Raw genomic sequence first — 16,931 nt, forward strand, 5'->3', positions numbered from 1 at the left:
TGGCGTCGATTTTGGGCTGTAGAGGGGCGACCTGACCGCTTCTGACCTGGTGCCCTAGGTAGGTTACCGACCCTTGCCCAATCTGGCACTTGCTGGCTTTCACGGTGAGGCCTGCCTGGCGCAGGGCGGTTAGCACCCTCCGGAGGTGCTGGAGGTGCTCACTCCATTCGGAACTAAAAACTGCAATATCGTCGAGATATGCAGCGCTGAATTTTTCCAGCCCGGCCAGGACTCTATTTACCAGTCGCTGGAAAGTGGCCGGGGCATTTTTCATCCCGAAGGGCATCACGCGAAAGCGATAGTGCCCATCCGGGGTGGAGAAGGCGGACCGCTCCTTGACTCCTTCTGTGAGCGCAATTTGCCAGTAGCCGCAGGTGAGATCGAAGGTGCTGAGGAACCGAGCAGCCCCGAGTCGGTCAATGAGCTCGTCGGCTCGGGGAATGGGGTGGGCATCGGCTCGGGTGACCTCATTGAGTCCTCGGTAGTCCACGCAGAAGTGGAGATCTGGGGCGACACCGGGGGCAGCTGCTTTCGGGACCAGGACCACGGGGCTGGCCCAGGGACTGTCTGAGGGTTCGATCACTCCCAAGGTCAACATCTTCGAGACCTCGGCCTGAATGCAGGACCGGACTCGATCAGGGACTCTGTAGGCTCGGTGTTTCACCGGTGGGCTGTCTCCGGTGTCCACGTCATGGACCCACCAGTCGGTGACTTTGGGGACCAGGGAGAAGAGGTCGGAAAACTGCCCCAGGAGCTGGCGACAATCCTCACGTTGCTGGGAAGTGAGGGATGGGGAGAGGTTCACCCCCTCTACGGAGCCGTCCTTCTCTTTGGTGCACAGGAGATCCGGGAGAGGATCCGACTCCTCCTCGGACCCGTCATCAGTGGCCAGTAGGAGGCTCAGCTCCTTCCGCACAAAGTGGGGCTTGAGGCGGGTCACGTGGAGGACCCGGAGGGGGTCCCTTGGTGACTGGACCTGGCTCTTCCGCTCAACCACTTTGAAGGGCCCGGTCCATTTATCCTGGAGGGTGCAGGGTTTCAGGGGGGCCATGACCCATACCTGCTGGCCCGGCTGAAACTCGACCAGAGTGGCATTCTGGTCGTACCAGCGCTTCATCTCCTCCTGGCTCGCCTCCAGGTTGGCCTCGGCCATCTCTCGGAACTTCCTAGTCTGGTTCCGGAGGGTCAGGACGTATCGGAACACATCTCGGGGGGGGCCTCGGGGCGCCGCCTCCCACCCTTCCTTGACCAGGCTGAGGGGCCCCCTGACGGGGGGCCCGTAGAGCAACTCAAAAGGGCTGAACCCCAAGGATTTCTGGGGAACTTCTCGGTAGGCGAATAGGAGGCAGGGGAGCAGGTCGTCCCACTTACGCCGGAGGGGCTCTTCCAAGCCCGCGATCATCCCCCTCAGAGTCCGGTTAAACCGCTCTACCAGGCCGTTCCCTTGGGGGTGGTACGGGGTGGTGAATTTATAGGACACCCCGCATTGTTGCCACAAGGACGTCATGTATCTGGAGATGAAGTTGGTACTGCGATCGCTCACGACCTCGCGGGGAAAGCCCATGCGGGAGAAGATTCCCATCAACGCCCGGCCCACCACGGGGGCTGTGACGGTGCGCAGAGGGATGGCTTCAGGGTATCGGGTGGCATGGTCCACCAGGACGAGGATAAAGCGGTGTCCTTGGGAGGTTGGGGGGTCCAGAGGCCCCACGATGTCGATCCCGACCCGCTCAAAAGGGGTACTGACGACAGGGAAGGGTTGGAGGGGAGCCTTGCGCTTTCCTCGGCTCTTCCCACTGGCCTGGCACGTGGGACAGGACTTGCAGTGGGCTTCTACATCGGCTTTCATTCTGGGCCAGTAGAAGTGAGTCACGAGGCGACTGTAGGTTTTGTCCTGGCCCAAGTGGCCTGCGAGGGGAACGTCGTGGGCCAAGCCCAGGAGGAGGTTTCGGAAGCGTAGGGGTACCACCAGCACCCGGCCGGATCCTAGCTCCACCGACTTCTGCTCGCTGTACAAAAGGTCATCCTCCCAGTACACCCGGTGCGTCCCAGTCTGGTCGCCCGCGGCCTGGGCCTCTGCCTGTTGCCGGGGCCCGACCAGGGAAGGACAGGTAGCCTGCTCACGGCAAAACTCCTCTCGGGAGGGGCCCCCCTCGTGGCGCCACTGGGCCAGTTCGGGCAGATCGCTTAACTCGGTGACCTGGGCGGAGTCGGAAGGTGGGGGTTCGTCACTGGCGATCGACCCTTCTTGTGGGGGGATGTGGGGACCCTCGGCGGGGACCATCCTATCTTCCGTGGTCGGGGCGTCGTCGACTTCCCCCAGGGGGGTCAGTCGGGCCGCCATGGATCGGGTGGTGGCGCACACCCACTCCGGGAGGCCCATCATCCCTAGGTGGGTCTTGCGCTCGACTTGTTTCCAGGGGAACTTTCCAGGTCGTTCCCCAGGAGACAGTCGACTGGCTGGGAGGTCCTCACTGCGACTTTCAGTTTACCGACCACCCCTCCTCACTCAAAAGGCACCAGGGCTACTTTACACAGACTTTCCGTGTTGTCTGCTGAAATGACCGGGCAAAAGACGTTGGGGAGGACCTGGTCTTCGTGGACTAAATGACTGAGGACACCGGTGATGCTGGCCCCGGTGTCACGGAGGGCTTCTACTTGGTGGCCATTGATCGTTACGAGTTGCCCATATTTCTTCGTGTTGGAGGGCAGGAGGCTGCCAGGGACCATTTCTCTATCTCCTAAGGATACTAGGGCCATGGCTGCGGGTTCCCACTCTACGGTCTCCTTAACCTCCTCCCCCAGTGCTACATTGGCTATCTGTCTAGCGGGGGGTGCTGCCTGGGTGGTGTGTGGGGCCATGGGGCATTCAGGGTCGTTGGCGTAATGCCCGGGCTTCTGACAACGGAAACAAGTGATGGTCACCCAGTGCCCCCGTCTCAGGGGGGGGGCCGGATACAGCTGGTGGGGGTGCCGGGAAAGGCGGAGCTTGGGTGTTCGGGGGACTAGACTGGGACTCTCTCTGCCCTCCCTGGTTTCCCCCCCCTCTCTGGCGGGGTGGTCCCTGACTGGCTCGGGGGTACTCTCCTACAGGGCCCCGGGAGACACGGGTGTTGGTCCAGCGAACCGCCTCGACAGCCAGCTTTCTCGGATCCGTGAGCTTGCTGTCGAGCAGATGCTGGCGCAGTTCCACAAAGCAGTTCGCAGCCAGGTGTTCCCACAACATAAGGTCTGTTAGTTCTTCCAGGGTGGTTACCTTGCTGCCCTTGATCCACCCATCGAACGCGCGGCTGAAAAAGTTCACATATTCCACCCAGGTGGTACCCGGGATCTTCCTGCAGTCCCGGAACAGCTGGCGGTACATCTCCGGGGTGAGGCCGTACCTTGTGAGGAGGGCCTCCTTCATGTGGTCATAGGAGGTCTGCATGGAGGTTGGTAGGTCAAGCAGGGTGTCTCTCCCTTCGCTCAGGAATCGTCCCCACAACCCGGCCCCCCAATCCTTCTGCGGGACCCGATGGGAGGCCATGGCGACCTCGTAGGCCCGGAACCACTGTTGAATGTCATCGTTTTTGTAATATTCTTTGACCACATCCTTGGGGATGTGGACCTTCTGCTCCGCCGGGGATGCCGCCTCTCGGTTCCCCGGGGGCCGCGCTTCTTCGCTTTTTGCTTTTAGCTCCATTTCCTTCAAGCTGCGTTCATGTTCCAGTTGCAGTCTCCTTCCTTCGTGCTCCCATTGGAGTTTCTTCTCTTCTAGTTCTCCTTGCACCCGCATCTGTTCCACTGCTAGTTTTTTCTCGGCTAATTTCAACTCGCCCTCAATTTTGAGTTTGTGATGGCGACTTCTTTCTCTGTCTGCGAGTTCCTCCGGGGATAGGCCCCCGTCTGGTACGAAGCTTCGCGCCTGGTTGCTGCTGCGTTCTCCTTGGGAGGGTCCAGCTTCGTCGTGGGGCTCCACCGCTCCTTCTGGGCGGGGGGCTCCAGAATCCACCCAAGCTTTTAGTGCCTTTTGCATATCTTCTTTGGTGTTGAGACCAGTGGTAGCGATTTTGAGTTCCTTGCAGAATTGCTTCAATTCTCGGTGTGTGTACTCTTCCAGTTGTTCCGCCTGGAACACGGTACTGGTGTCGTTTTCTGTGAGAACCACGGCGTTTCCTTCTGCCATCTTTGTTGGTAGTGCGTTAGCCGTTCACGGTACGATCTCTAGATTATGGGCCCGAATCCCGTCGCTTGCCACCAATGTTAGAAGGCGACCTCAGAGGAGCCCGGAGGGGGCCCTGACTATTCTGAGACCAACCCTCGAGATATCGTAGCCGGGCACTGGCGGGAGACTCCTCCGGGGAGGAATCTCGTATCTAGGATCGTACACTCGGCACCACACGACAAAGAGACACCACACCGGGAGTTCTTAAGAATAAATCTTTATCAGATCAGAGTTGTAGGATCTTTATGATCAGCGAGGCAAATATATACAAGTGGAGCGCAGGCTCACAGAGCCTTTGAGGGGGGTTGGAGGTAGCGGGACAGTCTTTGGGGGATAGGGATCAAATGCAGGAGCGTACCCGGCGCGCAGCTCACAATCCTCGAGCTGGGGGATACACTTGTCATCGTGGGGTCCGGCGGGACCAAGAGAGTCTGTGGGAGCCGCGAGTCACTCAGCAGGGCTCAAGTACAAGTTCGGAGGTCTTACGATCTTCAGGGAGCCGCGAGTCACTCAGCAGGGCTCAAGCACGCGTTCGGAGGTCTTACGATCTTCAGGGAGCCGCGAGTCACTCAGCAGGGCTCAAGCACAAGTTCGGAGGTCTTACGATCTTCAGGGAGCCGCGAGTCACTCAGCAGGGCTCAGGTGTTTCCAAGGCGAATCTGCCGGACAGTCCCAGAGCACCCCTTGTTATAGGGCGACTCCTCTTTGATGTCCGGAGTCTGTGCAGGCAGAGGTCTTGTCACCTGGGGGTCGCTTGTCGGGGTTTTCCTGCCATTGTCTTTTGATCCTTTCAGGGCCGGGTTGGGAGGAGTCCCAGACACCCAGCAGGCGTGGAGCCAGCCCTCGGGAAGGCCGGCGGGCCGATCGAAACCCACCTTCCCAGAGAAGCTCAGAGGTGTGATAGAAACTGCTCCTCCCTCTCTCATCCCAAGGGGAGCGCGATGTCCTCCAGCCGGAGTGGCGCCTCTAGGCCAGGGTCGCGCTGGGGCCGGGCGGCCATCTTGGTGCATGAAGTGGGCACGCGGGCCCGGTGTGGCCGAAAGGAGGAAGGCCACGGACGGGAAAGTCTGGGTCGGGTGTGTGTGTTCTGGTGGGAAGGATCGGCTAGGTCGTGGGATCGGGGGCTGTGTGAGGTGCAGGGGTCAGGTATGGCTATGTTCCGAGGGCCGGGTCTAACAACCATGTCCTTGAAATACCAGCAGCGATGGTGGCAAGCTTGTCTCCTGTTCCCACACATTATAACAACTTGGATGATGTCTTTGAAAAGTTGAAGGTTTAAGCTTTACCCTTACATTGTAATTATGACTGTACAATAAATCTAGTACCAGGATCTGAAATACCATATGGTAGGATGTATCTACTCTCAGAAACAGAGAAAAAGGTTGTACATCACTATTTTGATAAGAACTTAGAAAACGGTCTCATAGTTCCTGCTATATCTCCTGGCAGGGGCCCTCTGTTCTTTGTGCCCTAAAAATCAAAATCAAAGGAATTAGGATCCTGCATGGGTTATAGAGGATTGAATAAGATCACAACTAAGGATCTGTATCCCCGTCCATTGATTAAGGATATTCTGGAGTCGGTCAGAGGGGCCCAAGTATATCTAAATTGGATTTTAGAGGGGCGTATCATTTGCTGAGAATAAGGCCAAGAGATGAATGGAAATCAGCATTCCAGATTCCATTTGGACATATTGAGTATCAGCTGATGCCATTTGGGTACTGTGATGCCCATCTACCTTTCAATGTTTCATGGATTCTATCTGTGTCGATCTTTTGAACATATCTGTGATCATCTGTTTGGATGATATTTTGATCTTTTCCTGGTCTTTGGAAAAACATCAGAAACATGTCCAAGAAGTTCTGCATAGGTTAAGAGAGCATTCCTTGACAAGCCAACCAGAGAAATGCATGTTTGGACAAGTTAAAGTGGAGTAGTTGTTATTCCTTCACTTCCCTAGTGGATTTACTATGGATCTTAAAAAAAGTTCAAGCTCTGTTAAAGTGGCCTGCCCCTACTTCTAATAAAGAGACTCAGAGTTTCTATAAACAGTTCATTTACAACTTCTCTGAATATTCATGCCAGATTTCTTCTTGAGAGAAAGAAAATCTGAACATGGTTTCATTGGAATCATGAGGCCGAAATCACCCTTCAAGCTTTAGAGAAAGCCTTAACTACAGCTCCCGTATTGAGACAAACAGATCCCATAAAGAAATTTATAGTGGAAACCGATGCATCAAGAAAGGCACTGGGCACAGTCCTGCTGCAATTAAAAAAAGATGATAGACTTGAATATCCCATCATTTATTATTCCTGTTCTCTGTCACCTTGGGAACAAAACTATTCAGCAATCAGGAGAGACTTTTTGGCTATCAAAGACGCCTATGTGGAATGGAGATATATCCTTCAAGGAAGTCAGCACCCTTATGAAATAAGGATGGCTCATCCGAATCTGCAAGTTTTGAAAGACTTTCAGTGTTGAAACTGTTGGCAAACCCATTGGGCATATTTTTTTTTCCAGTTCAGTTCTATGGTCACATACATTTCGAGTTCTTGTAACATCCCTGCTGATTGTTTATCTTGTCAGGATTCTCTTATTCAGAAATCTCAGCCAAAAACCTTATTGCCTCCGGAACAAATAATATTTGTAGCTACTTCCTTTTCGAGGAAAATCAAACCAACATGTCTATCATTGAGTACTGAAACCTGGAGCCCTGTTTGTTCTGATGTCTAAGTTGCAAAGGACACTTTTGAATCTGTCATGACACCCTAAGTGCCAGTCATCGCGGCAAGAGGAATACTCTGGATTCAATCCTTCTGGTGCCCTACTGTAGTAAAAGAGGTAGAACATTATGTATCTTCTTGTCTGATATGTAACCAATACAAGGCCTTTCATGCTAAGTCCTATCACCTTCTTCATTCACTTCCAGTGGCTCCTAGACCCTGGCACACTAAATTGACAAATTTGATTGTGGACTTACTTAAGTCAACAGGATCCCCTGTTATCATGGTAACTGTTGACAGGTTCTCCAAGATGGCTTCTTTTTCAGCAGGTCTCCACATCTGTGGAGATGGTACAATGTTTTATATATATTGTTTTTCACTTGCATGGCATAGCATCAACCATCATTTCGATAGAGGGACAAATTCATTTCCCGATTCTGAAAAGCTGTATGTTCAACTCTTGGATATCTAGAGCCTTATCTTGAGGATTCCACCCCAAACCAATAGGCTACCAGAGTATACTAATCAGACTTTGGAACCATTCCTGCATTGTTTTTGTAATGCTACCTATGATAATTAGTCTTCTCGTTTGCCCTATGAGGAATCTGCCTACACCAACAGCACGCATAATGCCCCTGGGGTGTCACCCTTTTATTGTTTATAAGGTCTCCATCCCAAGATGTGTCCTGAAATTGTTCCATCAGATTCCCTTGTACCCGCTGCTGAAGACGTTTTGCAATATCTAGTGTCAGTAAGAGACACTCTTTCAAACAGTTTGTCCAGAGCTAGTGACTGGATGAAAGTGCAAGCAAATAAATGTCACTGTCCGACCCTTACTTACACAGCTGGGGATAAGATTTTATTTTCCTCTTGTTTCCTGCACCTCCATGGACGACATCCTAAACTTGTTCCATGTTTGCTTGGTCATTTTGTTCGGATTATTAATCTGGTTGCGGTTCATTTTCACCTACCTCGTTCATGCAGGATACATCCTGTGTTCCATGTCTTACAGTTGAAACCCTTTACTTCTTGTCATTTCAATCATGTTGGGTTGTCCCCGCCTCCTGTCCTTGTCAACTGGAATCCTGAGTTTGAAGTTTCTGATATCTGTGATTCTCGAAATGTGTGTGGGAAATTGCAGTTCTTGGTCCATTGGAAGTGCTACCCTGTCAGTGATAAATCATAGGAAACCTCCGTCTGCGGTACATGTCCCTCGATTGATTTTGAGATTCTTTTGTTTATAACCTAATAAGCCCTGTGCTCTGTGGGGGGATAAACTGTCCAGTGTGCCCACGGGAAGCGCCTCAGTTTGTTAGCAGGACTCACCCTCTGAGAGAGTCCCGTGGCTGGTTTCAGGCGCGTCTGACTCTGTGAGGGGTGCTCCTCTATGGTGGCAGTTTAGAGGAGGACTGGGGTCGGCAAGCCATGATTCCCATGGGAAGCTCTTTATTGGTTGACATCGCTATGATCGGGAGGGGCTTCTCTATATATTGCACAATCCATCATGTCCACTGTCCAATGCTTCTCTATGGTAATTGCCCAGCCCAATGTGAGGTATTTTCAGTGCCTCTTTACACCTTACTTCTTTCAGGTTATGTAAGGCTTTCAGATGATCTACCCGTTGTGTTGCATCGCTGCCAGATCCCCTGTTCTGGTTTTGGTTTTCCTCCTTCGTATCCTGCTTGCTGTTGTTTTACTGGTGAATTCGAGAGTTTTTTTCTGCTCTTCGCTTTTTCTCCCTGGCGGTTTCCTTAGAGGGCATATTCCAGATTTGTGTTTCCTTCACTGGTTAGCAAAGGGGCTTCCCAAGGCGATTATCCAAGCTTCAGATCTTGAACTATAAACAACAACATTGAAACAGCAAGCCTATGGAGCAAACACACCTCCCTCAACGTTTTCATCATATCATTTTTGCCAATGGGCCTTTTAAGTTCCGTTACGTATGTTGGGTCACATGTTGAACTTAGATATTTTGAAAGCATAAGAAGCCCGACTGGCAGTTTTCCTACCATCTTGTATCATCCCCTGCCCCTCCCCGTTTATGTGAACGATAAGCAAGTAGTTAATCATTGTGCATGTCACATTGTTTTTGGAGAAATAAGCGCATGCACCAAACAAAACAAGGGTTTCTGATAACATAGGCTTACAACCCAACAACCACTTGGTTTTCGCTCTGAATTGATTGGTCTTGTCACAATACTGTTTTTTTGTTTGCACATATTGTCCCTGCTGGTACACTTGTTAAAATCTATACTATGCCATGTGGAATTTTTATCATTGTGTCGTTTTGTACTTGTAAATGTTGTGTTGTCAGTCATTTATAAATGTTGTATTATACACTGTATGTTCCACAGCCCTGATGAAGTCCACAGGTGTTGGACGAAACGTGTTGGCTGTTTTTACAATATTCATATGAAGATTAAACAATATTTTGGATACAAACTGACTGGATGGACTATATCATTTTGGAAGCTATTCATAGTGGTGCACTTCACAGTTGTGAATGAGATCTAGAACTATGTAGTCCAGAGAATCCTCCTTGCATCCAGCTTTTGAAACAATAGTTCTGTGTGGAGGAGGTAAACTAGATTTAGCTCAGTATATAGTGATATCTGCTCTATGATTCAAGAGCAACTTGAAGGGAGGGCGGTATGGGGGGATGCAGCTTAATATTGTGTTAGACAATGTTAAAACAGATAAAGCCCATATAAAGGTGCAAACAGTCTCACCTAGTGTAAATTAAAGTAGATCCAACGTAACCTTTTGCAGAGAACTTACATGACAACGGTAGAAATACAGAAAATATATTCATTAGTAGCAAGCACCGTGCCCCCATTATGGAATAGCAGGTGCATCTTTTTATCATCTAATATGGGATTGTATGCTATTTCAAAGATATTGTACGGGACTATGTCACAGTGTGATGGAAATTACAAATAGACAATCACGTGTCATCTTGAGATATGTTTTTGGGGGGTTGTTTTCTAGATTGAGGTTGGTTTTGTTTTGGCTAGGAGATGGATTGCTATGACTTAGTTGATGGCAAGGGCTCTTCTCTCAGAGATAAGAGGCCAGATTTACTACAATTTCCCACAATGCAGCAAGGAAACTTGCTGTGCTGTGTTGGTAAAATGGAGAGAGCAGAATTGCACCATATCTAGTAAGATGTGGCACACTTCGGATCCCTCCCTGAGCTGCTGCTCTGTGTGCTGCCTAGCTCCAATACAGACACAGTTGGGTGCCTTTGTTACAAGCAGGACTGTTATTGCGTGGGAGATATACCTTCCTGCACACAAACACTCCTAAGAGGCAATTTCCTCTTTCTCGTGTGATGCGGAATGCATCAAACATCCAAAGAGGAAGCAACGAGAGAAATACAAATATTTCTTCTTGTTACACCATCCTTGCACAACATTTTGTTGCAATTACAGGTTTACTGATTTGATACATTTGGGAAGAATGTACAAGTCAGGTGGTGCGTATAAAGATTGGGAGGTTGTCAGTCCAAACTGATTGCAAAATAGAACCGGATTTGTTCTTGGGTTTGACATAGTTGGAGGCATCAAGAGTAGCAGACAACTTTAAGCCCTGCCTGATATGGAAGATTTTGATTTGAAATAAATGACACAACTGCACCACAGCTGCAGTGCAGAAAGGTGGTGTTAGTCACTAAGACGACTGGGAAAGTAGCCAATTTGTAAAACCACCAGCATAATCCTCCATAGCACCATCTATTTTTTTGAGTTGGGTTACAGAAGTGTCAAGAATTGCAACAAGCTTGGCATTGGAGAAAGCTTGGTAGGATATGTTGTCCAAAATGACAGTAGAGAGGACGGTACAGGAGTACTTGGATGATAAAGCAAAATTCTAGGGGATCAAGAGCCACTGATATCTTGGCCTGGTAAAATGGAGAGAGACTAGAACTCATGAGGCTAGCGATATAGTAAGGGGCCCCCGGTCCTTTGTGTGTGTTTTTTTTCCCACTTATGCTGCTGGATTGGACAGATCATTTTATTGATTCTATTTCTATGCAGTTGTGCCTGAAATACCCATTAGCCATCTCAGATCATAAGGCAGATTATAAGGGCTACCTAAAGCTACTTGTTTGAATGTTTGTGATAAGTGGCACCGCACTCAAATAAGTTCCAAGAAATTATTAGCCCTGCTCCGTGGGTTAACCATTCTAAATCCCTTAATAGGCATAAATCACAAAAGGATAGGATGGGCATATCAAGAAATGACAAGAATGGAACTGTCCATCATTATGTAATTAGTCCAGAAATGACCAGTGAGTCAAATTGAAAATCCAACAGTCCAGTGAATCATATATAGTTGGAAAATATTCTTAATATAATTTCTCAATACAATGGTAAACACAGCCAACACGTTTTGTTCCTGAAAACAATGGATTTCTTCAGGGCTGTCACAAAATAGAAAAACGTACTTTAAGACATTAACAGCAAAACACATGCTTCAATAGTTAAAATATTTACACAAAATGATACATGATATGTATATCAACAATGTTCTGTGGGTTAATTACCAAAACAGTGTCACACAAATTGAGACAATGACACATAGTTGTCTGTCACTGACAAGAATAAACTACTGCTCTCTTACCATATAGTCTGATATTAATATACATTTGTGCAAGAATGACTAAAATTGAAAAGTACAATAAATAGATCACATTTAGTCATTTATTCCAAGACAAACATAATCTAACGGTTTGTATAGAAGTTGTCCAACACAATTTCAACACTTAGAAATAGAACATAAGTGTGGCTAATGTGGAATTATGCAATGTTATTTATGCTAAATAGGCAAAATGCCATTATACCTGACTTCAAACTATATGTGAAGAAAACTACCCGAAAACCAGAATGCTAAATCTTACCTAAAATAACTTCATAAAATGTGATTATTATCCATCATTCCAAACAAATTGGCAACATGTCTCAACTTCAATGATCTACTATGAATAAAACACATTGATTGATGTTTTAAAAGAAGGACTTTACGTTCAGCTAGATTTGATTCAAAGTATTACACATACGCACATGTTGGAAAAGGGCTAGTGGATGATAGTGAAGAGGCTGACATCCTAAATCCTAATAACTCTGCTATACACTACTCTATGAGTCATTATTTCAATGTTAAATCGATAGGTTGCCCATATTGGGAAAGTTAGCCCAGAAGCAACCTATATCAAATCCTAAAACTAGTAGAGATTCTAAATATGTAACCTGCAATAGTTAAATCTTTAGCATCATCGGGAACAAGAAACATATCTCACATAGCACTTCATATAGTCCAAAACATGGCGAAGTACAGTCCACTAGATTTTCTTAATTTCCCTACCTGTTTTAGTTTAGGACAGCATATAACGCAGTTACCTTACAGTGTAGCATATAAGCACCATTTCATAATGATTATACACTTGTCAATGCCTTAACACAAATGTAGAATTTGCCATTCTTAGAGATTATGTACTCAACCATAGAGTAGTATGGTACGGTCAGTCCATTTCATATAAGATTTCTATACACACCCATTGGTGCAAGATGTGAACCTATTGGTAATTTTAAAATGGCATCAATTAAATAAAACTTTCTCAGTTTCTCAGAATAAATGCTGAAAAGCTGATACAATTTGACAAGTATTATTCAATGAACTGATGTGTTCATACTAAATATCTATGGGTCAACAAAATATGTCTGACAATTCTAATTGGAAATAGCCCATAGTAGAAAGCTATTTGTCATTACTAACCAATCATGTTATATAGTGTATATGTCAAGCAAAATGTAACAAAATTCTAACTCGCAGATACCAGGCAAATATAATGCAATGTATTAACGTATTCATACGGTATATATATGAGTCAGCAAAGTTAGTATGTCAGCCATTTTTTATCGGAAATAGCCCATTGAAGAAGTCTATTGGACATTATTAACCAGTAACAAAATTGTGATGTATTGACGTTTTCATACCGAGTGTCTATAAGTCAACAAAGTAAGTATGTCGGCCATTTTAAATCGAGAATAACCTATTGAAGGAATCTATCTACCATTACTGATCAGTCCTATTGAACAGTACATACGACAGGCAACATATAACAATATTTTAATATGTGGGATGAATAATAATTGGTCTGCAGTAGACAAAAACTCATTTAAAAAGAATACTTCAATAAATAATTCAGATACAAACTCGAAAAGAAAAAGTAACTCATTATTTTCATTATTGTTTGCAGAGTATTGCCAGTATTCCTGGGGATGCTGGATTGCCAGGGGCACGTGGACCTCCCGGAAGAATGGTACGGTGACACCTATACATGCTCTGCAATATGAATCAAAGAAAAAGGCACTGGACAGGGAGTTGTCAAATTGCTGTGCATAAAAAAAATAAAGGCCTGATAACGATGGCGTGGGGGCAGTCTCCCCGCCGTCTGAGACATGTTTCCTGCCCGCTATATTACTCTTGTGGGCAGTGTGATGGTGGTCGGAAAGCTCCTTGAGCCCGTCAGATCTGTGGCAGTCGGTCTTTCCAACCGCCAAATATGGCGGGCAGTGAAGTTGATGAAAATGGCAGGGAGACCACCACTGGCAGGCTGTCGTGGCAGTCTCCCCACCATTGTAATCAGGCCAATAGTTATATTTTGTCTCGCAACAGACTTTTGACCTTGACCTGAAGGTGACGGCCAATAAGGAGGGTATAGTACAATAGAGAGTGTTAGTGCCCTCCCATACATTTATTAATGGCATTCAACTGTGAATGTGGTGTACTTTCAGAAGTCATGTTTCCTGAACTGCTTCTCAGCCCAACACTACTACCATTTCTTGCCCATGACTCACAATTCTTCACTTCTTCTCCCTTATCACTCATCTCCCCCAGCCATTTTCTAATCCTCCCCATCCCTTGCCCCTCACATGCATCCCCGTCAAAGCCCTGTTGCTGAATTGGGTCCCAGGCTCACTTTCCTTTATGGACCCATGCAACTTCTAAGTACCAAAAAATGCCTAGATTGGCTTGTGTCACAATTTAGAGATGAATTGCCCTAGCAGTTCATCTTTGGGCAATCCTGTATGAGTGCATGGCTAAGTGTATGATTAGTATCTGCCAACATTAGCACAAACAATCTAAAAATGATGGAATGGAACATGCTCATAATAATTATCAGCAGTTCTGATTGATTCAACAATTCCATCCATCACCTTTCAGTTGCTGTTGGGTGGGCAGCATGGAAGCCACATCACCTCTCCACCAACAGAATATATATTGAGGATGTTTTTGGTGGCCTCTTTAGCAACACTTTCTGATCCAGACTTAGGTATTTTAAGCCTCCTAGTTATTACTACAATATAAATCTGTTTATGACTGACTAGTCCTAACATCCCATTGAGAATGTGAATGAAACATACAGAGACTCTGAATGTCTCCAAATATTTGCAAGCTTACTAATACCACCGAAGAGCTGAGCCACAGAAAGTTTGATCACTCAGGTTTTCGAAGGATAGTGTTGACTTTCGGCTTCCTTTAAAAAATGTACAATGTGCACTCAAGCTACTTAGAAGGACATTCTGTTCAGGGGTGCAAGGTGAGGTGGTGAACTAGGGTCAGAGGCAGGGAGGTGGAGACGTAATCGCTTCTTATTTGGATCTAAGGTTGCAGGTTCACAGTCCTCCTCAAAAATTATTTTGAGGAGATTTTTCAGATATGTATTCTACGTCACAGGCTTGATGACTGTGGGATGTGACATCATATAACATTTGTCCCCGATGACATAAAAGGAAGGAGAATCCAACGTTTGATGCAGATGACTACATATAATGAGCCAGATCTTGCCATTTAGATTTTTCAGCCAATTACTAATATAAATAATATTTAGCATGTTCTATGAAATGAGTAATTCCATGTGCCATTTGTCCCTGATGGCATCACATTAATCGTTAATACATCTTTGTTGACCTTACTGTGATTATAAAATACGCAGTGAGAGGATTTTTTTATTACATATTACATATAAACAACCTCTATGCCTCACTAACATGAATACATAAACCCACCATATGACAGATTTTTGCAATTACACCCTCTTTTTATCAGTAACATTCCCCCCCCCAATTCTTTATGAAAATAATTAATATTTATTGAAACAAAGGGATTTTTGAAGTGCTAGCTTATTGTCCCAGGTCAGGAACTTATATACAAGGCTCATCAGTGCACTACATTCAAGGTCAGGTTTACATAAGAGTCTTTTTTGTGCAAACCGCCTCATATATCAGATATATGTTCTAAGCTTCTATACAGTCCCTACATACTATTGTGTTAAATAACTGTTTCCTTTGCAACAGTGGTTTGCGCTCTACAAAGCATTTTACTTAATCCATGTAGTGTGAGGACAAATCTTTGAGAAGCAGAAATGAGTCAAGATGGCAAACCAAGATACACTCTGCCACCACAAGTGTGTGATAAGAAATCAAACTATGGAGCTTATTCACAATGGTAACAGAAATGTGCATATTTACTCATGGGTATATGTATTACTATGCCTAGGTGTAACTCTTTTTTTCTATTCACCAAGTTCTGAGTGTAAATTTTCCCCTAGATGTTGACTTATATGTCCCACTCCCCTCACATCATAGGTTGGAGTCTCATACAAATGGATTTATGAGTGTGAAGTTACTACTAGTAACTTAGCACACATAGGTGGAGATCTCCTCATGGTAAAGTATAGGGAAAATTAATAAAGTTTAAAAAATATATATATTTATCACTATCCTAGTGCTAAGAAAATAAAATGTAACAGCACATTAACAAAATCAAATTTATTCTATAGCATATTAATGTTATCATGTATAAATATTTTTAAATGTTATTTTTGAAAATCTTATCCTCACTGACTTTTTTCACTGTAATTTTTATTCCTATTTCATGGATAATAAATGTTGAAAGTTAGGAACTGAATTAATTTAAATTATGTTTAATTATTTAATAAAAATTCATTTTACTTTCAAATTAATGTTATTTATAATATTTTCAATTATTTACATTTTATTTATGTGAGTGTGCATGTGTGTAAACACCAAATGAAATATCCTCTTTTTTTTCTCAGAAAAAGACACTGACACTAAGGGTTAGCTTTCGAGCAAGTTTACTCACACCATGCTGCCCACCATTGTGATATATATATTACTTTAATAAACTTAACTTTGGTTGCTCTGTGGTTTTACTTTATTTTCCTGGTGCCATGATTTAATGGAAGTATGTCGCAGTGCCTGTGAATGCCTATGTGTGACGCTGGGCTGGACTGGGCTGGGCTGGGCTGGGCTGGGCTGCAGCAATTTGAGCCTGTTTTGATACCTTTAGGGCTATAGTAGCACACATCATTCTAAAGTTATAATAACAGGTAATGCCATTTGTCTGTGGTTAGAACATGAGGCTTCATTCTGCTGATGACAGTGACGTCGTGAAATATCATTATTAGAGGAAGGACTACTGTATTATATATTGTTTGATCCCACAAAGTGCAGAGGCTTATCATTTTTAATTAATACGCATACCAAAAGGACAGATTTCAACATTTTGCTAGTGTACAAAAATAAAAATAACTGTATAAAGGAGGTAATGCACCTGTCCTCGTGTACACAATGGGGCAGATTTACAAGACCCTTGCGACACATTTATGCCGCCGTTGCATCCCTTCTGTGACGCAGCGATGGCGTAAACCATGCGCTATGTTGCGCCTTATTTACAACGTGATGCATCTAGGGAGATGCGTCATGTTGTAAAGCCCTGCGCCACATTAAACCTGCATCAGGTTAAATGTATGCAGGGTGGGCATTCCATCGGAAAAAGCCTCGGAAAAGTGACACAGTGAAATCTACAAGATTTCACTGAGTCACTTTTCTGACGCCGCTGCGTCAAAACCCTGCGCCTGCTTGAAGCGGGCGTAAGGCGTGACACAGCATGTTAGGTATGGGCAGCCCCTGAGCATTGC

At 45.8% G+C, this 16,931-nt stretch overlaps 1 protein-coding gene across 1 annotated transcript in view; it reads left to right on the plus strand.

The window, feature by feature from the left end:
* Positions 1-16,931, plus strand: part of LOC146789044 (collagen alpha-6(VI) chain-like) — a 788,523-nt gene that overhangs the window by 647,706 nt on the left and 123,886 nt on the right. The window contains exon 30 of the mRNA XM_085631022.1: positions 13,185-13,247. Coding sequence (XP_085487148.1) covers positions 13,185-13,247 — 63 coding nt within the window. The remainder of the gene's footprint in view (positions 1-13,184; positions 13,248-16,931) is intronic.

Source organism: Triturus cristatus, chromosome 10 (assembly GCF_964204655.1).
Source record: "Triturus cristatus chromosome 10, aTriCri1.1, whole genome shotgun sequence".
In the NCBI taxonomy this organism is placed as follows: domain Eukaryota; kingdom Metazoa; phylum Chordata; class Amphibia; order Caudata; family Salamandridae; genus Triturus; species Triturus cristatus.